Source organism: Asterias amurensis, chromosome 21 (assembly GCF_032118995.1).
Source record: "Asterias amurensis chromosome 21, ASM3211899v1".
Lineage (NCBI taxonomy): Eukaryota > Metazoa > Echinodermata > Asteroidea > Forcipulatida > Asteriidae > Asterias > Asterias amurensis.
Window position 1 is genome coordinate 3,063,479 of NC_092668.1, and position 23,826 is coordinate 3,087,304.

General features: G+C 36.7%; 1 protein-coding gene across 11 annotated transcripts in view; it reads left to right on the plus strand.

Annotated features, from left to right (window-relative positions):
* Positions 1-23,826, plus strand: part of LOC139952988 (protocadherin-15-like) — a 73,010-nt gene that overhangs the window by 16,929 nt on the left and 32,255 nt on the right. For 10 of the 11 annotated variants that reach the window (XM_071952347.1, XM_071952352.1, XM_071952351.1 and 7 more), the window contains exons 3-16: positions 8,824-8,841; positions 9,843-9,872; positions 11,932-12,000; positions 12,972-13,123; positions 15,749-15,808; positions 17,308-17,403; positions 18,137-18,247; positions 18,716-18,826; positions 19,411-19,566; positions 20,142-20,244; positions 20,675-20,787; positions 21,907-22,119; positions 22,335-22,478; positions 23,197-23,379. In XM_071952347.1, the coding sequence (XP_071808448.1) occupies positions 8,824-8,841; positions 9,843-9,872; positions 11,932-12,000; positions 12,972-13,123; positions 15,749-15,808; positions 17,308-17,403; positions 18,137-18,247; positions 18,716-18,826; positions 19,411-19,566; positions 20,142-20,244; positions 20,675-20,787; positions 21,907-22,119; positions 22,335-22,478; positions 23,197-23,379 (1,559 nt within the window). The remainder of the gene's footprint in view (positions 1-8,823; positions 8,842-9,842; positions 9,873-11,931; positions 12,001-12,971; positions 13,124-15,748; positions 15,809-17,307; positions 17,404-18,136; positions 18,248-18,715; positions 18,827-19,410; positions 19,567-20,141; positions 20,245-20,674; positions 20,788-21,906; positions 22,120-22,334; positions 22,479-23,196; positions 23,380-23,826) is intronic. The other variant, XM_071952349.1, reaches the window with a different exon arrangement.

A 23,826-nucleotide genomic window follows, 5' to 3' on the forward strand; every position in this document is an offset into this window, starting at 1 on the left:
AGGATTACAATATTTGATGGTTCTTTCATTTTAATACATGCTAGAAATGTATGATTCTTTCATTTTAACACCGGTTGGAAATGTAGCTAAGGAGATAAGAAAAGGAGAATGTGAAGTTTACCTTTAACGGGCCATTATTGGAAATATTGACATTGGGTGAGGTTAGCCTTCAAGAGTATACAATGTGCGGGTAGTGACTTCAAGGCACCAGACACTATTCATTGGTAATTACTCAAAATAAATGTTAGTATAAAAACTTACTTGGTAACGAGCAATAGAGAGCTGTTGTTAGTAAAAAAACATTGTGAGAAACCACTTCCTCTGAAGTTACACAGTTTTTGAGAAAGAAGCATTTTCTCACTAAAATATTTGAATTGAATTTGAGACCTCAGCTGAGGTCTCGAATTCAAGCATCTATTTTTCAATTCAATTTTTTTTCAATTCATCAACATTCATTCTGAAAGCACTCAACTTGTGTGACAAGGGTGTTTTCCTATTATTCTCTCGCAACTTCAGACGACCAATTGAGTTCAAATTTTCGCAGGTTTATTATTGTATGCATACAGTATGTCGAGACACCAAGTGAGAAGACAAAGTTGTCTTTAAAGCCATTATACACTTTCGGTAAACAGTATTGTCCAAGTCCCACACTTCGTGTATCACAACTTATATATAAAATAACAATCCTGTGGAAATTTAGGCTCAATCGGACATCGGAGTCGGGAGAAAATAACGGGAAAACCACTCCTGTTTTCGCGCGTTTCGCCGTGTCATGACATGTGTTTATAACAAATCCGTAATTCTCGTTAACGAGAATTTATATTGTTTTACCGTTTTCTCAAAAAGTAAAGCATTTCATGGACTAATATTTCAAGAGAAGTCTTTCACCATTACCTTCTGTAAACCCTGTAAATTATTTGTAAATCTGTGAACTTTTTTTTTTTTTTTCTGTACCGAAAGGGTCCAATGGCTTTAATACATGTATGTTCATCGTATGTAGGTCAATCTGAAATGCCTGCATATTTTACAGCGGCGCCCACACAGTCAGAGTTAGCAGAAATTTGGACCTCAAAAACACTATTCTTGCTGGAGGTAGAATTTTTCAGTGCGGACATAACACAAAGGTTTTCATCAATTTTTATTCATATGGTTTCTTTTATGGCACATGCAAATTATTATTGGTTGAGCAGTTTCCCTTGTGGTTTATTACTTTAATTATGATAAATGGCTGCTCTATTTCCATCTAATTACACAAGTAGGAAATTGTATTCAGCATTCAAATGTTGTCATTATTTTTGTGTGTTCACAGACACAAAATGATACCTAGTTGAGAAACTAGTTGAGAAATGTCCATAATTGATTGTTCGCGTGGAGGTTCAGTGGAAGTGGGGCGTGCTGTCTACGCCCTTTTCAGACACAAAATGCAGTTATTATTACTAACAAAGGCGAAGCATCAAAATGGCTCCGAAAATGGCTCCTTCTTCTATGCACACGACCAATTATGACAATTTTGTGTTCTTCATTCTAAATATAGACCACATGTACAGATAATTAGATGCAATAGCACTGCCCGCAATGTGATGTAGGCTACATATTCTATAGCATATTATGCACTTTTTATCTGGTCATATATTTCTGTTGTATAAAAACGTTGTTGTGACTATTCTTGTACGTCACACTTGTATAGAAATGACTTGGTGCAAATGATTTAATTAGGAGTGGGTTTTTTTAATTAAATTGTCTTGTCTTCTTTTCACGCTGTTTTACCTTTGCACACCTGCTATGTACACCAGACAAAAATGGTTTGTGCATCACCACAAAATAATAACAAATTTTAAACCACTTTTTGGCTCTATCCAATTGAGAAGACAGTCAAACTTCAAAGAGTCACAATAATTCCACTGGTTTAACCGGGAATGGGTTTGCTATGTACATACAGTAAATAAAAATATTCTTTTTGCATCAACACAAAATAATAAACATTTCCAACCACTGGAAAACGTTAAAACCATGTTCAATGTTTCAAATCTCGCTTCAGTTAATTTGTTCAACCCCAACTGGTAGAGTTTACCCCGGTCAGTTTCTCATGTGGTTAGGATGAATAGACTCTTTTAAATTTATGCAAATAACTGTTAAACAATGTTTTATGACCTTCAAAGCCTGTAGTTGGAAAGCCGCTTGTAGATGTAATACATTTTATGGCCTTTTTTATGAGGGTTGATAGATGCTCTTGACTTCTGCAATAGTCATGCATGATTGATTGGTCTGTATCATCCACCAGAAAATATGACTCCAGGATGAACTCAAAGGCTTAAAGATGTATCTGTTTGGCTGCTCAACTTGGGGTTTCTTTTCAGCTTCTTAAGATTTCTTCAGTTTCCTCCATAAGCATTGTGTCTGCCATCTCAAAAAGGCTTATGGCTCATTTTCACAAAGCCTGTAAGAACAAAAAATTGCTAAGCACAGAAACATATTGCTTAACTGAAATGGGTTAAAAGCAAAAGTTTACATTTTTGTGACTTATGCCCCACTCATTTTTTGATTTTTTGATCTTTGCACTTCTGTATGCCTTGACTTTAGTTATTATAGTTTTTGTAATTTTTACTTGCAAAAATGAAAGAAAAACAGTAGCACCTTTTTAGTAAAAATCAAATGCCCGGCATTACAAAGTTACAAAGTATTAAAGGGCACTATAAACTAAAACAAAAATGACACTTGGCATAGAGTCTAGAAATTAAGTTAATGCCAATCAGGCAAAGACCACATAGTAACAAGGAAAACAGAATTAAACCAGTGACATGTGAGCGAGGGCAGGGATGGTTCTTGTGATTAATTCAGCTTGATGCGCAACATACTTGGCTGCGCAGCCTGTGTCTTCTTAAAGGATTTGGCTACTTTTTGTAACACAAAACACAATTTCCACAGATTTACATTAAACTTACACCGCTTGAAGATAATGATAGTAGAAAGCGTACCTTAAAAAATTAGTTGCTGAGCTGCTGTAGTTTTTGGGAAATGAGTAAAACAATGTCATGAAAATACGTTTTTACATGCTAAAATAATTTTCGTCTCATGATAACTGAGACGAAAATTACTTTCATGACATTGTTTTACTCATTACTCAAAAACTACAGCACCTCAGCAAAATATTTTCAGGGAAGCTTTCTACTATCATTATCTTCAAACTGTAAATCTGTAGACATTGTCTTTTTTGTCCTACAAAAAGTACATAGACCCTTTAAGGGAGCTGACGAGATGGTTGGGCTGGGAGGGTTTGGGGAAATCACTCCAAAAATTACTGACCATAAAAAATTACTTGGTGATACACACTGCAGCTGTTGGTTGGTTAAACTATTTTGAGAAAGGATTGCCTATTAACCAGTAATTTTTGTTTGGAGAATTTAAAAACAATTCTTACATGAATCGTTTCTAAGCTTTCTAAGGGTTGGTGTCCATACAAATTCTATGGCCAGAGATGCAGTTGGTAACCTGCTGGGTCACCTCGCTAAGCATGGATAAGTAGTAATCAGCAAAATATTAACCAAAGCCTATCTGTGATAAGGAATTGAAAAAAAGTTCACAGTCACCCAGGGTAATAAACTGTCCATGCATCTCAAATGTCAAAATACTGGTAAATACTGGTGTAAATACCTGTTAATTATGATGAATACTTTACTTTATTTTATATTATTATGAATTATATGTATCCATAAACAACATCACAATTTTTAAGTAATGGGGTTCATTAATTTCAATGCCTTATGAAGACATTACATGCTTCATGTTCTATTTCGAAAGTCCTAAGCAAATGTACTTTCTTGGGCTTATAATTACAATTAATGAAATAATTTGCACCAGTAGTTTTGAAAGCTCCACATCCCAAACTGCTCAATACAGATCACTTGCACTGTCCAACATTTCCCTCAGGTAATGAAACAAATTGCATCATTGTGTTTACGTTGCAATTTTCTTAAATGAAGATGCGACGTCACTCGTGAAAGCCTATTACTGTAATAGCATCAGCGTTGGCGTTTGGGTAATTTCTCACAAAGGATACCAAAAGTTATAATGGGCATTCTTTTACTGTAAAGGTCACTCTGAGCTTCAAAGCAAATTCTCTTTGGCTGTACCCAGAACAACAGTTTAAAAAATACAAGTTCAAGTTTTTTACATTGTAGGAAACAAACCCAGTATGGGGAATTAAATGTCTCTTCCTTCCCTGTAACTAGGATGTAATGTCATCTTCCTAATACATCAGAAAATCTCCTGAAGTAGCCATCTCAAAATATTGCTTGACTTCTACGTTTTTTTTTATTTTTTATTTTTTATCATCTTTTTTTTTATAGAGCTATGGTGCTATGCACAATGGCTGCTCGATTGGTTTCTCATAAAAGAAAAAAAAACGGGGAAGCAATTATATGAAGGTTTCAATTATATGAAGGTTTCCTACAAACGAGGCAAAAAATCATAAAATAACTAAGGTTCAGAAATTTACGTGACTATCACAAGTTTATATTATTGTATGCTTTGTTTGAATCTTATCTGCACTTTGTTTTGATGTCTTCTGTTTAAATTTTCAGCTTATCTTCCCTTTATTGTTATTATGATATCGACACAAAGTCATGGTCATCCCTAGCAATACACAGAGCCGACTGATGAAGATTGGCTCTTAGGTAATGAAAGAGGTTTTTGTCGCTATGCAACTGACAACATGATGTTGATAGTTATTGGGCTCTATGGGAGACAATTTCATGTGAACAGATTAAGGTTACCCTTTTCAAAGATATCAAGTAAGAAACCACAATGAAAACTGACTGGGTAAATTTAAATCATTTTTGGGGTAATAAAAAAAAAAAAAAGGTTTTTGAACTGGATTTGAACATAATGACGAAACCTATGGAGTAACTTTCTGGGGCTTTACAAACTGAGCTGTCCACCCCCAATTGAGGCAGTCTTCCTGTTTTGTCGATGTCTTTGTTCAGTGCCACTTTAATGCCAAGTCACTCAACCTTAAACTTCCATATAACCAGGGATGACACCCAAGTTTATGATACGGTCTTGAAAATGACATAACAGGCTCGCCTTAATCTTTTAAAAGCACTGAATCTTTCAAAAGATAATAAACAGTTAACCTGGAACAAATAAACAAATAAACAAATAAATACATTTGTAGTACAACAGCGTTGGAACTTTTATTTAACTCTACATGGTCTTAGTAAGGCATATATTACAACAAAATTTCAGGTAAAGTAAAGGAGATAGAAACTAAATTCATACAGTTTGGTTTTAAAGGTAACTGGTCTAATGCTTTGTTTCTGAAAGGAAAAGGGCACCGAGGCCTTTTATCCCTGGTGAAGGGCACCTCTCATTGTGGAATTTGTAAAGTTCTGTTGGAAGAGTTCAAAGGGCACCAAGGCAATGACAAGTGTGACTGGGGCGTTTGACCTTTTTTGCATCTCCTATTATCAAAATTGCTTTCTACTTATGGGTGCTTCCTTTGTTCATCTAACAATGCAATGTTTTCCAATTTCTTGTGCACTGATTGGAAAGATTGACTCATACTCAAAATGATCAGAAATGAGAGAAGAATGACTTGACGAAATGTTTTAATCAAGTCTCTATTTTTGTGGCGGAATGCACTTCACATCTGAATCCGTTGAGGATTAAATATAGTCTCAAATATAAACGGTAATAATTTAATTAAGTTTACACAAACCACGACAAATTTAAAAGCAACAATGAACAAGAAATAAAAGGCAAACAGAAGCGAGGTAGAAACATACAGGAATGCTTTTCTTTTTAAGAGGAACTTAACTTTTTAACAGAGAACAGTACAAATAAAAATCATAAAAAATGCAGTAGCAAGCACAACTTGGGATATTTGCCTCAAAAAATACCCCCAAAATAGTTTAAAACTTCAAGAATGTGTGACAAGAGAATGCCAAATCTCTTTAATAGAGATATAATATCAAGGCAGTAAATGATATGCATAAGTTATTAATTCTGATGTCTTTGACTGCAAGTGATCCTTAATTGGGAAGTTAGGGGGTCCTGACAAACTTCATTGTTGATTACATCATGTGATCTATCAGCTGCCTCATCTCTGTGGGGGTGACTTCCTCATTATCTTCCATCTTCTCCGAGCCACTTAAACAGAAAAATACCTCCCCAGTGGGATGGCGGAATTCCTTGCAAAAATGACTCCATTAATAATGGCATACATTCACCATGCAAAAACATCCAAGATATTTCAGTTCTGCCTGGCGTTGGAGACATAAATAGGCCGATAGCTATCAACTTGGACATGGAGTTTTGTACTGTTTGGTTTTGTCAAAATGCTTCAGGGTAGAATAGATTTTAGACTAGTGACCTGGGCTCATTTTTATAGAGCTCTTCAGCAGAAAATGCTGCTTAAATATTTCTTTGCTAAGTGAAAATGTGTGGAGCACTAGTTGAAACAAATATTGTGGAATGTTGGCCGGTAAATTGTTTCTGGTAAGCCACATTTGTCTGTGCTTAGCATGTTTTTAAGGTGTGCCCTCTTTCATTCATATATACGCTGCTTAACCAGAAAGTAATTTGTTATTCCTGCTGACCAAAATGTAGTAAAATACAGAATACTTCCAGTTTGTTATTGTTTGTTATTGTTTTTCCTGAATTCAAATGAAACGGAAACATCTTCATAGACTCTATAAAGATTGTATTTTGATTTATGTTTCTCGGTCTAGATGATGGATGTAGCTGGTACAGCTGAAGTTAATTCATTCTGTCATTCAGTGACATGCAGCTGCTGGTGTTATTGTCTCAAGTGGAATGATGACATATTTACGAGAAACGATTTAAGTTTGCTTAAAATTAAACCAAAAATGTAGGCCATCAATTTGATAAAGCTGGCTGGCAAGTTTGTTTAAAAATAGTCTGTTAAGCATGTACAATCCTCTGTTGAAATACACTCTGAACATTTTAAGTTAATGGTAACTTTAATCGTCTTTATGTGGGCGTCGAGAATAATTACGTTTTCTATCAGTAAAAAAACCCAAAGGCCACACCCCGTGTGAACAAAGAAATATTGATTTTATTCAAAGCGTTCTGACTCACGATCAATATATTGTAAACTTGGTAAATATCCAAAATGCACATGGCAAATGTAGAAATTCAAATAATAACTGTGACTGTGTATGTATAAATGGAGGACATTTTTCATTTGCATTATTTTGAGCCTAAAGGGCATTGGCACAGTTGCATAAAGCTGCACTTGTAAAAAATTGATCAAGAACAAAATATGCCAGACAGATATTTAAATGAAGTACAATGATAATTCAAAAACATGTTTTTGTAAAGTTGTTGGATATATAGGATTTGAGGCATTGCATGGTGAGGTACTATACAATGTATATTTGGTTTGCGATAACACCATGTGTGTATTTACTTGCCAGGTAGAGTTTGCTCTTAGAGAACTGTCTTGCTTAATTCTACTACCGCGGAGTAGATTGTTCGTGTGTTCGGGAGACTTCTCAGTTCTGAAAAGAACTGTCCTGCTTATTAACTCTTACCTGGGTGGATGGTATAGAAAAAGGCTGGGACTACTACTTTAGCTTATAGGATCGTGATTAACTCTACTACCGCGGAGTCAGTTCTATCGTTGGTCTCAACGTTTCGACTAGCTTGCTCTAGTCACCTAGTCACCGTCAGATATATCTGACTCGCCTTTGGATATATATTTTGTTCAGATGGCGTGTCATGGTCAAGCTATCTATAGTCCCTCGGACCCAAGCTCTGGTGTTGTCAGCAGCAGAGTGTGGGTTGGAATCCCAGTCATAACGCTTGTAAATGATGTCCAGCAGTGGACAGCCACAGGCATTGTAAGGTGTCTCTGATTTGAACTACATATTGAAAACTCATCCATATGTCAAAATCATTCATAAATAATTTCACCAGAAGCGTAACTCTGAGGACACAACCCTGTCAAAATCTGACTCCATATTTTGTTCTATTTGACTTAGCATTTCTTTAGTCAAAGTTCAGGCTTTACCAGGGAGATGTTAACAAACACTTTATGTTGAAGTAACTGAAAGGTTGTGATGATTGTGGGTAAGATGTTAGTGGGCGATAGGAATTATGATCAATTATTAAGAATAAGGGCTAAATTATTTATAAACCACCCATAGTTCTAAAACAAAACCATAAGTTTGTGTTTATTTTTTTTTTTCACTCACATTTATTTAAAAAAAAAACTGTGTCCAAAAATCAACAGTAATAGTCATGTGTGGGCGATGAATTGTCCTTTAAGGGTTATTTGCCTTCAAACATTGAAAATTATGCTGGTAGGCATCTGGTAGGCTTGCAATGTATGTGATAGTCTTGGCACAAGACGTTAGTGCTCGATATTGGATAGTGTACTAAGCTCAGTTGTAAATTGCTAAAGCATGCCCTCTTGGACTTGAGAGCTTGACTGGCGAACATCTATCGCCAGAGGTAGTCTAGATTTCAAGCTTGCCAGTCAAGCTCTCCAGTCAAAGAGGGCGCGCGCCGCGCTATAGCGATTTACAACTGCTTTTCTGCTGTGGTCCAACTATTTACCGGGCAACCTCGGTAGTCTAGTTGGTAAGACACTGCTCTAGAATTGCAAGGGTTGTGGGTTCCTCGGGAAAGTATTGTGTATACAGTGCTAACCTACGTTGGTGTATAGGTAAAAAAAAAAATAGCAAATTTAACATCTCTTATATTTAATTATGTTGATTTTTCTTCCATTTTCTCCCCTGCTCTCGAATGATTTGGCTCTCGACCTTTATCATCTGCCGCCCTCCTGGTGAATTGAAACAGGTTCCTCACATGAGCGTGGTAAGTTCACTACAGCTGTATGAGTTATCTTCTCATAAAACTGTATTAAATAAGCTGAATGCTTTAAAACCCAGTGAAAAAAATAATAACTTTTGTACAGAGTGTAGGCTCTGAGAAGAACCGTTGCTACAGACCCCTAACTTTGGCTTCCATCGCTAAAGGCAATGGAAATGTGCGTGCGACTCTCGAACGACTCTCGGCCAATGATAGCACTTCATTGACCTCAGTGAGAGGATTGTTTTGGGCTTGTGACGTCACTGCAAGGGGTCTATTGCCTTGCTGTTTCTGCTTGAAATTTACCTATTAACCATTAACCCATTGATTGAAAGAAATATTGATAACAAGAAATTCAATCAGAAATTAATATTAACTATAAATGCATGTCACTTATTGTATTTAATATCAATTATTAATCAGTACTTATCTATAACGGAACATTTAACAGTTAAGTCAAATAAACTGAGACGTTGAATGGGATAAATCAACCCAGTAAATTGGTTCATGTATTTTCCACATGAAAAAAACACTCTTGCTTTCACTTCAAGAAATTACTCAAAAACTTTCTAGATTTTGCCATTTGTTTCATTACTTCATATATCAGCTCCCTTGGGAGTATAGATGACCTGTGCTGCCAAATATGTAGCGCACCAAACCAAATTGATAAAGAGAAACATCTCTGCCCTCACAGGTACCCAAAAACCCACGGGTGAAGAGAAACAATTACAGCTGAGTGTCTTGCTCAAGGACATAAATGCACTAAACCACTCGGCTTAGCTTGCCAATATTTAAATCACGCAAATAAAAAGATGATAACAAAAACCATCATGTATAAGAAGACTTTTTGTAACTGTGTAGCTCTTTGAGAATGTTCTGCCCAGAGTGTAAACAAATCTCTTAAAAATTGTTGACTACATTTTCTGTTTAATCTTGCATAACATTTTAACTGCATGGCCACTAACTCACCAAATGTGTTTTTTTTATGTTATAACCAAAACTAACAGCAAGATACAGAAGACAAACTGAGATTACTGGTAAGTTGCAAGTATTTAACATAAATTAACTTAACTTAATTGCCTTTATAAAGTGCTTAAACATTGTTTCAAAGTACTGTACAGTACTTTTACTTTGTATTGTGTCATTTTACAATTGTGGCTTCAATTTTTTCAGTCAGTGAATGCTTATCATCAGGGGATGGTCAAATATTTTCATTGCATGCAAATGCAGTAGTATAAATATATTGAAATTTTTAGAGAGGGTATGGAAGCAGGGTCATGCTAAGCGCTAAATTTTCTGTCACTTCATGCTAAGCTTAAACCTTTGCTGATAAGTGTGTCATCATACGTTGTTTTGTTTTGTTTTGCCCGATTCATTTGAACCACACCCGTTTGAATGATGGACCAATTCCAAGGCCCACACCTATAAATTACTCATGCATGGTGTCATACTGAGCACCTGGGCTATTTATTCTCTAATAATCTCCACACATCTAAATATTTGATTAATCATTCACCTATAGGCAACGCCTGTAGGAATACCCATCCACGTTACACTACTTAAAGGAACTGCATGCCTTCAAATCTCTTACAAGCTCTTTTGTAATACATGTAGGCATGTGATTTATTTACACTACTTTATAAAGGGGCTGCCTTCAAATCCTGTAAAATTCATTAAAAAAAGTAGTAAAAGTGTTCACAGTCGCTTACCTACGCAAAAGCTTTGCCCAAACCATGAGGCATCACTCTATAGTCTGAGGATTTCAAATTTATGCGGTTAGTTCAGAAATTATTCAAATCATACCTCACAAATTGTATAATTCCATTGGCTTTATCTCCAAACAAATAGGGAACTTTATATCAAATTTTCAGGACTTTTTGTTTTCATACAATCCCATCTCTGAAGCAAAGAGGCATTTAGTGATAAAACACATGTAAATGGTGTAAGGGCTGGGAACCTTAAATTTCCTGTATGGATTCACTTCGCACTGGCTAAGTTAATTAGTGTGCTTCATTGGCTCTAAAAATTGGCCCTGCTACTGCAGTTTGACACGTCAACTCAGAGCTTATTAAAATTTTACAGCTTTTTTGTGTGCGTATGGGTAAGAGTAAGACATCCGATATGTCAGTGTTGGCCTCATCAGGGGAGGAAGACTATTGTCATGAGAAACCGATCCTGTCGTAAACAGAAACAGGAACTGCTTCTTTATTATTAACAACATTTTCCCACTCATTATTGATTGAGGCTAACAAAGCTTAAAAGCTAAGTGGTTATATCAATTTTGTAGTGGTTGGGTTTATATGCATTCCGATGAGAATTGAAAAGAAGTGCAAAGACTCTAACTGAAGTCTGTTTTAAGGCCGTTGTCCAGTCTGTTCTGGGTTGGCCCGATTTCTCCCTCTGGCTTTCCACCACTTGGCCCTGTTTTGTAAAGTCCCTTGCGTTTACTCCAAGCAGTTTCGTGTCGTCACGGAGCTCTGCCATGTCTAGCTCGTTCGGCAAATGGGTGTGGGTCCACTCCCAATTACGTCTCTTGACTCAGTTGGCGTCCTCCTTTCTCTCCACAAGACCAAACCACCTCAGCCTGCGCCTCTTGAAGTACAGTATAGGATCTGATCTTTGGGTGGTAAGGCTGGTGTAGAGCAATCCTTCCTCCCCTTCCACCTCTAGGACCCCGGTTCGAATCACGCCTGGGGCACTATGTGGATTGGGCTTTCAATCCCTCCCTGACTGCATGGGTTCTCCTTTGAATAATTCTCTGGGGTTTTCCTCTCACATCTCATCATCATTATCATTCGGCATATAGACTTGTGTCCGTGGCATCCTCGTTCTCAGGTTGTAATGGGGGCGCACTGGAGTTGCCGCCATCACCTGGTGTCTTTCAATCGCTGCTCATCTCAGTTCTTCTCTCAAACTAAAAAACTCTCTTCCTTGTCCTCTTTCCACTTGGTTCTTGCTTGGCTTGTACAGTTTTGTCTTCTTCTGAGATGCCTTTTAATTAGCTTCACAACAAACCAGAACAAATGAAAATGCAATTTCAGGAATACACTTGTTAACTTTATATATAACCCTGTTGCTTTTCTCTCTCTCTTTTAGTCTGCACCCGGAATGACAATGATCCTAGTAATATTGTGAGCTTTAGTGTCCAGGAAGATGCACTACCAGGTATGAATTCATTTTGTTTAAAAAAAATAAAACTTGTAAAAATGTCTTGCCTCTGGCTTGCGTTGGGGGTTATTAATAGTTAATTTCTATTTTCAAGTAAAAAAAAAAAAAACATTCTCGTACCTGCTAGTACTATTACAGGTTTCCTCAGGCTTGGGAGCTACAGTGACTAAGCTCACTCGTGCGACTCGTTAACCACAAATTTATAATTATAATAATAATTTCAGAGAGAGAATCCCATTTTAAAGGCACTGGACACTATTGGTAATTGTCAAAGACCAATCTTCTCACTTGGTGTATCTCAACATATACATAAAATAACAAACCTATGAAAATGTTGACTCAATTGGTCATCGAAGCTGCAAGAGAACAATAAAAGAAAAAATTCCCTTATTGCACAAATTTGTGTCCCTTCAGATGCATAACAAAAGCAGTCAGGCCTGAAGTCTTTGAATATTTGAAGGAGAAATTCTCTCTTTCTCAAAACTACGTTACTTCAGAAAGAGCCGTTTGTAACAATGATTTATAGCCTACTATCAACAGCTGTCCATTGTTCGTTACCAAGAACTTTGTCAAAGACCAGTGTTCTCACTTAGTGTATCCCATCATAAAAGCATCAAGCATAAAATCAAGCCTGTGCAAATTTGGGCTCAATCGGTCATCGAAGTTGCGAGAAAATGATGAAAGAAAAAACACCCTTGCTTGGACGAATTTGCGTGCTTTCGGATAGGTTGTTTTAGTGAGAAATTACCTCTTTTTTCAAAAACTTCAATACTTCATCGGGAGTCGTTTCCCACAATGTTTTATACTATCAACAGCTCTCCAATGCTCATTACCAAGTCAATTTTTAAGTTAATATTTGTTTTGAGTAATTACCAAACGTGTACCTTCCCTTTAAAACTATTTTGAGTAATTACCAATAGTGTCCAGTGCCTTTAAGAGTTGTTCATGTACTCTCGTTCTTTCTACAGGAGACTTGATTGGAGTCCTACCTATCATTGGGAACCCGATGGATCCCAATGCGACAATACACCTCTCTGTCATCGATAGCGCCCAGTCAAACATCGTGTTACTCAACACATCAGAGAAAAGTCTTTTATTAGCTCAGAGAGTGAACCCAGATGTAAGTCAGTATGAAATATAATTGAAAGATTTGAATCAACTACCACTCCCTTATAATGGCTCAACACTGCATGCCGTCTTTTAACCCAGTGCTGCAGATTTTAGAATCCATCTTCAGGTGTAAAAAAATCTCAAAAATATAATTTTCTTTTTGGAACCAAGAAAATAATTTTGTAATTCTGTGGAAACCTAAGACTGAATTCCATGATTCCATTGTATAATTCTTGACGGGATATTTGGGTGTGGCTAGTCAAATTAAAGTTAACAATGAGAAGTGATCTCCTCGATCCACTATGCAAAAGCAGTAGTCTTGGCCAATTTTCTACCTTCCGCTCAGGTAGTAGTCAATAAGCAGGACAGTCACTCTCAGAACTTAAAGATCTACTCTGGCAGTAGAATAAATAGCAAAACAAGTTCTCAAAGAACAAATTTACACAGAAAAGTTGTACACATGGTGTTACTGCAAACTGAGTCACAATTGATTGACTTTATAAAACTTAAAATTCTTCACTCCACTGATCCAAATATCCTGGTCAAAACTGACACATCACTAATTATCCGTGTCCGGCTACGGCTACGGCTAGAATTTTGAGTAGTTATACATTGAAGTATAGGATATTCTTAGCAATACCCTTAGCAACAGTTATAGCCAAAGCTGCAGCCGTTGATTCGGAGTGGCCTTCAGTTCAAAAGACAATCTGTATCCTCTGGCGGAAACTCTAAAAGGAGCACGTTGCCTTGGATCGGTCGAGTTGGTCTTTGAAAAGCGTTTGTAACTGTTTTTTTTATAAAATGCATATGGGCAGAAAGATGTTGTAAAAGTAGAATACAATGATCCACACAAACATGCCTCGAAATTGCATGGTTTTTGTTTTACCTCGTCGACTAACACTGTCGGCCATTTATGGGAGTAAAATTTTTGACTCCCATAAATGGCTGACCGTGTTAGTTCGCACAGTAAAAGGAAAACCACGCAATTTCTAGGCAATTTTGTGTGGATCATTGTATTCTACTTTTAAAACATCTTTCCAACCATATGCATTTTATAAAAAATGGTTACAAACGGTTTTTATAGACCAACTCATCCGATCCAAGGCAACGTGTTCCTTTAAAAGGAACCCTCAGACCTAAAAGTTATTATGACATGGTAGTTTGAGTTACAAGCCTTGGTGAGCCCGGTAAAAAGAGCTTTGGTTTTTATTGTTTGTATTAAAGAAAATAAAACGAGGGGACCCTGGAGAATAATTCATATGTCAAGGGTTTATATTGATCAACCGAATAAAATAATGTGTTTACAATTATACTTTTAGTGTATCGCATCAACAATATATGACAATTTTGGTTTGTGGGAAGTAGGATTTGAAAACTTGATGGAGACAATAAAGGGAGGTTTCATATCTCTTTATGAGCTGTGTTGGTTCTAAAAAGAACCAGTGGTTTATCAACTCCTTAGTTTCGATCAGTATTATTCTCTGATCATTAAAAGGAGAATGACATGTATCTATGTATATTTGGTTTGCGGTAACACCATGTGTGTATCTACTTGCCAGGTAGAGTTGTTCTTAGGGAACCGTTTTGCTTTATTCTACTGCCGCGGAGTAGATAAACGGAGGTTTGGGAGACTTCTCAGTTCTGAAACCCTATAAATAAGCCCACTCTTCTCTTACCTCTTCAGTCTTCCGACGATGACTAGAGCAAGCTAGTCGAAACGTTGAGACCAATTCAGAACTGACTCCGCGGCAGTACAGTTATTACGATCCTTAAGTAGTAGTCCAGTCTAATTTCTATACCATCCGCCCTGGTAATAGTTAAAAGCAGGACAGTTCTTTTCAGAACTGAGAAGTCTCCCGAACCTCCGTTTATCTACTCCGCGGCAGTAGAATAAAGCAAGACAGTTCCCTAAGAACAACTCTACCTGGCAAGTAGATACACACATGGTGTTACCGCAAACCAAATATACATTGATACCTCACCATGCAATGCCTCAAATCCTATAGACATGTATCTGAGCAGTGTGATCGTCTTTGAGTAGTTAAAGGTACTGGGATCGTTTGGTAGATGCTCGATATACTAGTATAAAAACTTACTTGGTAACGAGCAACGGCAAGGAGCTGTTGATAGTATAAAACATTGTGAGAAATGGCTACCTCTGAAGTAACATAGTTTTTGAGAAAGAAGTAATTTCTCACCATTAAAAATACTTGAATCTGAGTAGTACTTCAAGCATCTGAAAATACACACACTTTTGCAACAAGGGTGTTTTTTTGTCATTAAGTTCTTTTAACTTTGATGACCAGTTGATCAAATATTTTCACAAGTGAGAATACTAGCCTTTGACAATTACCAAAGATGTCTAGTGTCTTTAAACCGGTTCTTCTGAGAACCACGACAGCTCATAAGAAAAAAAAATTATTTTACAGTGTCTCAGCAAATACTTATAGCTTTTGTTTTGTCTTATACATTGGCAAACTGAAGACGCCTGTATACCAAACTTTGAGGCAGTTTGAGAAGTTTTTTTTTACAATTTGTGAAGTGGCAGACAGGGGATCATCCTAAGTGGATACAATTTTTTTTTTTATTTTAAGATTTCAAGTTAACTTAATCACATTTATTGTTTTTTCATCAGTTACCGGACAGACAGATCAGTCTGCAGCTTCAAGTCAAGTGCGACCTTCTAAGACTGGGCGTAAGTCAAATATTTTTCAGGTTTTTAAAGTTTTTTTTTACACAGTGTAGTAAAATATTCCTTAAAATAGGTAATGGCCGACTGTTTTAATCCAAGCGGGTTCTAATTTTTTAAAGTCTAAAGAGAAAGTCTCTGCCAGGGTCGAAACGTCAGGCCATTAAATGTTTTGCATTTATACCTCAGGTCCGTTTTGGTTGTTAAGCAGTTTACAACAGCTTATTCTATTTTCACAAAAAATGTACTTCAATATCATTTGTTTTATTCATGTTTTCTTCAAAGAAATTGACAACAATTTTAAAACTGACTGTTGGATTTTGAATAATATACCATACTCTATTCATGTTTTCTACAAAAAATTGACATTGTTGCAAAAACAAAATAATTAAAAACTCACAGTTTGATTTAAAATATTTAACTTTTGTGAAACCCCAAAGTATACTTAATGACCTGCATCTTTCATGATGACAAGCAAATGCATCACATGCCTCATGTGTGCTAAAAATTTCATGTAAAATTCACAGTCAAACGTTTCTTCTGCCTAGTGATACTCTCCATGATCACAGTTTATAACGTTGAGTTCACGGCCATTCGATGAGCACGCGATCCAGCAAACGGCGGAAGCAGGATTCATTAACGATACTCGTCTCTCATGAAATACAATGGGTTGTATTGATTACTTGATGTAATGATAAGTGTCTCTTGGAGTAATGTGCACTCACTGTGGGTAGAAGTATTATCAATGTTGTCTCCGTTGCAGTTGTTAAATCATTATTTGGCTTTGGGAGAATCTATGCACTATTCATCCCGTCTTTTAAATGAAGCTTCCTTTTTCCTGACCATTTTCTAAAGTGTTCAATGATAATAATAATAATATTAGTAATAATTAAGACTTGTTGTTCAAGGCGCAGTAAAACCAAAAAACCAAAGTAAAATAAAAAACCCAAAGTAAAACCAAAAAACCAAAGCGAAAGAAAACAGACACAACAAATTTAGTCCTTGAAAACGAGTGACAAGTTTTGAGAAGAGATTCGATTTTTGTGGTTGGTCGTTTGTTTTGCCTTTTTGAAATTTTGACCTTTTGCAAATGATTTGGGGGTAGATTTTTAAAAGTAGACAGAAAGAAGTTGTATGAAGAAGGCATTTTATTCTTCATACACTTTAGTCTTCATTCCATTTTTTTTTACCCTTGTACAAAATCAGAACTAAATTTAATTAAATTGCCTGAAAAGTCTTTTAAAGCCTAACGGCCAAATGATCATACCTGTTGAAGCTGCGCTGAAAGTCTCATTGGAAGGTTTATTTAGCGGCATTTGTGCATAACCTAGTTTTAGCCTCTTAAAGGTCAAAATTCGTAGGTCTACTGTTTTCCTTCTCATTCGTGTTTCAATAATTAATGGAATCAATAGCTGGTGAATGGCTGCTTTTTTAAAAAAAATTTATATTTTATTTTTTTATTATACACCTACACGTTATGTAAATTGCTTTGTTCTCATTTACAGCTAAGTTTCAACTACGACATCAACGTTGAAATTATAAACATCAACGATAACTCACCCGAGTTTGTGAATTTACCGTATATAGCAAACATTTCAGAGGTAAGTAAGGTTTACTTTATGTTTATAAATTATAATACGAGACATGTTTTTATTATTCTTAGAATACAAACTTTTGATAAACTGTGACAAAAATCGATGACTCTTAGTGAACAACTGAAATGGGCGCGAAGAGTGATCTGTAATTACTTCTTACTGCGCGCCAGGAGTAAATTCACAAGAGCAGAAGTTCTTATTGCGAACAATTACACATATATGTTAAAGGCACTGTACACGTTTGGTAATTGTCAAAGCAAAGACCAGTGTTCTCACTTGGTGTATTCCATCATAAGGATAAAATAACAAGCCTGTGAAAATTGGGGCTCAATTGATCATCGAAGTTGCGAGAAAATTATGAAAGAAAAAATGCCATTGTTGGACGAATTTGTGTGCTTTCAGATAGGAATAAAAGACTTCTAGCTAGAAGTCCTTTATTATTTTAGTGAAAAATTACCTCTTTCTCAAAAACTATGTTACTCCACTCAATTGTTATGCTAAGTAAACAACAGCTAAATACCAGTCACAAACAATGTATATGGCATGACATTTTTGCCAGTCATATGTGAAAAATAAGCGAGCTATTTTCGTGCTTTAAAAGCAAATTTTTTGCTTAAGCAGCTCTATGAAATTGGCCCCAGGGATCATACCCAAGTATATGACACAACCTGGAAACCATCAGAGAGGGATTGCCTTGCTGTTTCTTTTTACTACAATTTTGTTTTTCTTTTTGTGACAGCTGACAGCAACGGATACAGTAATTTATAGTGGTATACAAGCAGTAGATCTGGATGGATCAAACAGCAACGGTCAAGTTATATACAGTGTGGAATTCAACCCGCAAGATCCGGTAAGAATCTTCCTACTTTTGAGGCAGAGTTTCGGATTGTCATTGATAACACAGATTTTGCTTCCTTAAGGCCAATTTATAGTCGGTCGTGCGTTGGTCGCGCAATGGTCGGGCAATGGAAATCTTGATGCGCGATCAAAAACAGACACAGTTTATAGGCCTCAGCGATGACTATAAACTGTGTTGTGCGTCAACATTTACATCCAACTATTAACCAGCCTTTTTAAGTTTTGGATGAGAACTGCATGAACAGTAGTAAAGTTTTAGATGAACGCCGCATAATTAGTGTAAAGTTTTGAGATGAGCGCTGCATAAATAAGTTAGGAGTTTGGATGAGCAAGCATAAACAGTATAGTTTTGGATGAGCAATGCATAAACAGTGCATAAGTTAGTGTAAACTTTGGATGTGCGCTGCATAAAATTCTCTCTGCTGTTTTTACATGTTTTTGTTTTAATTATAATTACTAGGAAGCCAGCAACTATTTCACAATCAAGAATGGAGGCAGAGGAGAGGTGTGGCTCCAGAGGTCATTGGACTATGAAGCCAAGAGGATATGGGAAGTACTCATAGTTGCAAAGGTAAGGGAGTTCTAGATGTTGTCTTTCTCTTTATAATTTGCTTTGGAGAGTTTGTAAGTTGTTAAACATGAATGACAATACTTCATTGTTCATTCAATTGATGTAGAGAATCCTTTTTTCGCAAATACTCATCGCGCAAACGCTAACTGTTAAATGAGGTGCATACTGGTCTAGCTAGCGATCAAACTTATTTGCTAGTAGATCAGCATGCAGCTCATTACATGCTTAACGCGCACATACCAAGTATTTGCGATAAGGTCTATTTTAACAACGTTTAAGTGCAGGGGTTTTTCTTTAAAAACCAAAGGAGACTGCTACAAGCCATTCGTGAGTTAGATTTGAGTAATATTTGCTGAATGACAAGGTACCGCTTTAAATTTGAATTCCTCGGACTACAGAGACAGTTTCTATGTCAAACGGTTTTGTGACCAAGCAAGTCATTTTACCAGAGATTGTTGAAATCTAACTTACCAATGGCTTAGTCCTCATGATTTTCTGCAATGACATTCCTGACTGTCATACAAATAATTGTACAGTAGATTTATCTGGGGTCTTTTTTATCTGGGGTTCTTTTTTACTTTAAGGATAATGGTGACGAGCAACAGCAATCTAACACAACGGTGCTCACAGTGAACGTCCTGGACGGAGACGATATGCCGCCACAATTCCTGCCATGTAACTTCACCATTGGAGAACCATGCGCACCCATCACATACTCAGCTACCATCCTAGAAAAACAGGTATAATATTGATATTAATAATAGTCATTTATTAAGTTGAGGAGATTGGGCGAGAAAGTGTGAATTCCTGGAGCAAGTCGAAGTGAGAAATGTTTACGGCATTTTTATCATTATCACTACATAATGTCAAGAATTGTAACAGGTTAAACAAATTCAGAGATGTGTTTTCCCTTTCTTTATTTCTAAAGTTGATAACTGAGAAAGATGTTATGTCTTCTTCCAACAATGTGTTGTGTACAAATTGTACCAACAGAAAAGTTTAGACTCTAGATGTGGCTCTCATAAAACGCGAGGTCACAGGTAAAATGGTCTACAATTGTAAACAAAAAATGTAAGGAAAAAACAGCTGAAAAAGTTTACAAATGTGTTTTCCCTTTCTGTATTTCAAAATTGATAACTGAGAAAGATTTTGTTTTCTTCCCAACAATTTGTTGGGTACAAATTGTGCCAGCAGAAAGTTTAGACTCGAGGCTCTTCTGCCAACACGCAAGGTTTCTGGTAGAATGTTCTGCAGTTATTATGGTTGTTATGCATTGAACGATATTTTTAATTATGGAAAATCTTTCTCTCTGCAGACATTATCAGGGGCAATTACTTTCGAGCCGGGGCCAATCAGAGCAGTCGATCCAGACACTGATGTCACGATGAATCAGCCCATTACATACTCCATATCAACTGGTGAGCTTGTTAACGGATAATTACTGTAACATTTTGTTCAACTAAATTGGTTATTACCATAAAATCTTACTTGGTAAAGTAGCTGTTGATATAATAAAGAGTCGACCCCCTGAAGTATAATTGTAGTTTTAGAGAAAGTGGTAATTTTTCACCCAATCGGGCATCTAAAAGCTGCACACACATATATGCAACAAGGGTGTTTTTAATTTCATTATTATTTTTACAGTTTCGATGACCAATTGATTTTAGGATTTTTCTGGATTTTAGAAGAAAACATTTATTTCAGTTTTTTTTTTCTTATTTTAGGATTTTTCTTGAATTCAGGATTTTTCTTTATTTCAAGATTCATTTCATGATGTTTGTCGATTTCAGGATTTTTTTTTATTGACTTTAAGATTTTATTGTTAAACTTCCTTTGTTTATTTTGCAGGGTACCCACCAGAGTATGGGGAATACTTCAATATAAATGCGGCTACCGGTGACATGTTCCTACTACAACCTGTCTTCAGGGCTGATTTCAAAGAATTCACGCTGGAAGTAATGGTAGGAAAAAAAAACTGGTGTCAAAAATAATCCAGACAATTTGTGTAATACATACTCTTTCAACTTTTCAGGGTTCTCCCGAAATTCTTGCTAAGCACAGGAAAATAGTGGTTAACAAAAACAGGTTACCAGACAACATTCCAGCCCCCTCATTTTTTTGGCCTAGCAATTAAATTTATTAAAGCCATTGGACCCTTTTGGTACAGAAAAAAAAAAAAAAAAAAAAAAGTTCACAGATTTACAAATAACTTACAGGGTTAACAGAAGGTAATGGTGAAAGACTTCTCTTGAAATATTATTCCACGAAATGCTTTACTTTACAATGTCAATTCTCGTTATCGAGAATTACGGATTTATTTTAAACACATGTCATGACACGGCGAAACGTGCGGTTACAAGGGTGGGTTTTCCCGTTATTTTCCTCCGACTCCGTTGAGTGATTGAGCCTAAATTTTTACAGGTTTGTTATTTTATATAGAAGTTGTGATACACAAAGTGGGGGCCTTGGACAATACTGTTTAACGAAAGGGTCCAATCGCTTTAAGCAGTATTTTCTGCTAAATGGCTTTATGAAATGGGGCCCTGGTCATTATGCTAAGGGAAGGTCAAAAGTTGAGCACAATCTAGGTGCCAGAAATATATAATCGTACAGATTTTTGAAATATTAAATAATTTTATTTGAATTAAGTTTTGTTTTGATAAGTAGAATTTGAAACTTTGCTTGGTGTAAATACAATATAGTAAGGTTTGCGGTAACACACTATGTAATGATAATCTCTGTTTGTCACACGAAGTTGTGTGCTTTCAGATGCTTGATTTCAAGACCTTTTCTGAGGTCTCAAAATCAAACTTGTGGAAAATTACTTCTTTCTTGAAAACTACGTTACTTCAGAGGGAGCCGTTTCCCACAATGTTTTATAATAATCAACAACTCTCCATTACTCGTTACCAAGTAAGGTTTTATGTTAATAGTTATTTTGAGTAATTACCAATAGTGTCCACTGCCTTTAACAAATGCATTGAGCATCATTTTAGATGACTTCTGCTCTATAGAAGAATTGTTGCCGTTATTGTTTTTATTTTATACAAAACCAACATTTACCTCTATTTCCGTTGCAGGCGAGCGAAAGCCCTTCAATGGAGAGCAATTTTTACGTCATCACGTCAGCTACCATCACCATCCAAGAGGTGAATGAACATCGCCCGGTCTTTACGCAAGACATCTACCAAGGCTTCGTCTATGAGAATGCGCAAATTGGTACACAAGTCAGTATGAATGAGTTCACCACAGAACCACTCAAGCTCCATGCTTTGGATCTGGATGTTGAGCAGGTAAGGAGTAGCTCAGTCACCTGTTTCTCTCTCTTGTTGCGAGGTGAAGTGGTAAATTTGGGGGGGGGGGGGGGGGGTTACACTCCTATGTTCCGACATCTTTGTGTTCCGACAACTTTTTTTTTTTTTTTGGTTGTTGTTTTTTCTGAAAGGTTTCAAGGTCGCAAATCAGCAGCTCTTTGACGTATTTTTCCTAACCTCTTTTAAACCCACAGGGTCGTCCGCTCATGCTGAGCTATTTTCTCTCAGACGCCACAGCTCACTTTCTCCTGGAGGCGGGGCCAGATGGCTCATTTGCATACATCGTTATTAATAGCAACCAGTTAGACAGAGAAGTGGTTAACAATTACACACTCAGGGTAAGTCAATGATAAGTAACATTTTCAAAATTCAGCAAACAAATATACGGCACACAGGCGCAGAGCCAGGAGGTCTGGGGCCAGGGGGTAGGCCTACGGACCCCTCCCAGCGTTTGCACAACTTTTATTAATTTTGTTGTTCCGTTTGTAAACTTTAACTCACATAATATATTAATAATAGCCCTTATCTTGCAACAAATCTCAATATTCCTTTTGCTAGACCCCAATGTAGTTATGTCAAACAAGTTATTGGCTTTTGGGGGCTATCATTTGATAATTTTGTGAAAATTGTACGACTTGTTTCCCTTTTTTCCCCCATCCATTTATTTTCTTTGTTACTCTCCTGTTACTGTGAATGTTTTTTATGTTAGTCCTTGCTGTTTTCCTAACAAAGTCAAATCAAACTCAATTTTGCAAAGGGGCGGGGGGACACGCACCTCCCATGTAAAGTTAAAGGATTTGTCTAGAGTGGAAATTGAACCTGTGACCTGCCAGCGCTCTACCAGCTGAGGTTCCTATAGCCCTAATACTGGACCTCTCCCCTTTTTGTCGACATCTTTATTCGGGAGTGCCAGCAGAAGTCATTCAACCTGTACCACATAGCCAGGGATCACACCCAAGTTTACAATACAACCTGGGAGGTGGCAGAAGAGGGATCAGCCTAAATACTATCCATCTTGGAAAATAATTCCTTGTGCACCATTTTCCTTTCTTGAAGGCTCTTGCGATAGAGAACAGCACGTTTGACATGTTAGAGAGTGAGAGCGCCACCATTAATATTAAAGTCTTGGACGTTAACGACAACCCTCCTCAATTTGTCACCAATGAGTACAGCCAAGGCTTCAACCACTACCGGGGAACGGTGGAAGAGAATGCAGAAGTGGGCACAGTCATCATGAGTGTAAGAAACACTATTTGTCCGGCATGATATTCTTCCTACTTTAGTCTGTTTCCCAATTTTGTTGCACTTGGACAAATCTTAATTTTTTTTTTAAAGGCTGTGGACACTATTGGTAATTACTCAAAACAATTATTAGCATATAACCTTACAGTGTATTTGGTAACAAGTAATGGGGAGAGGTTGATAGTATAAAACATTGTGAGAAACGGCTCCCTCTGAAGTGACATAGTTTTCGAGGAGGAAGTAATTTTCCACAAATTTGATTTCAATACCTCAGATTTAGAATTTGAGGTCTCGAAATCAAGCATCTGACGATTACCATGTGTCCAGTGTCTTTAAGCTTGAAATTTCTACAAGAGCCTGTCTATAAGAGCCCACACCATGTATACTCGTAGGTCGGTACTTGATAAAATTTCCTGTTTCTTCCAAGGACCAAATATCATGCCT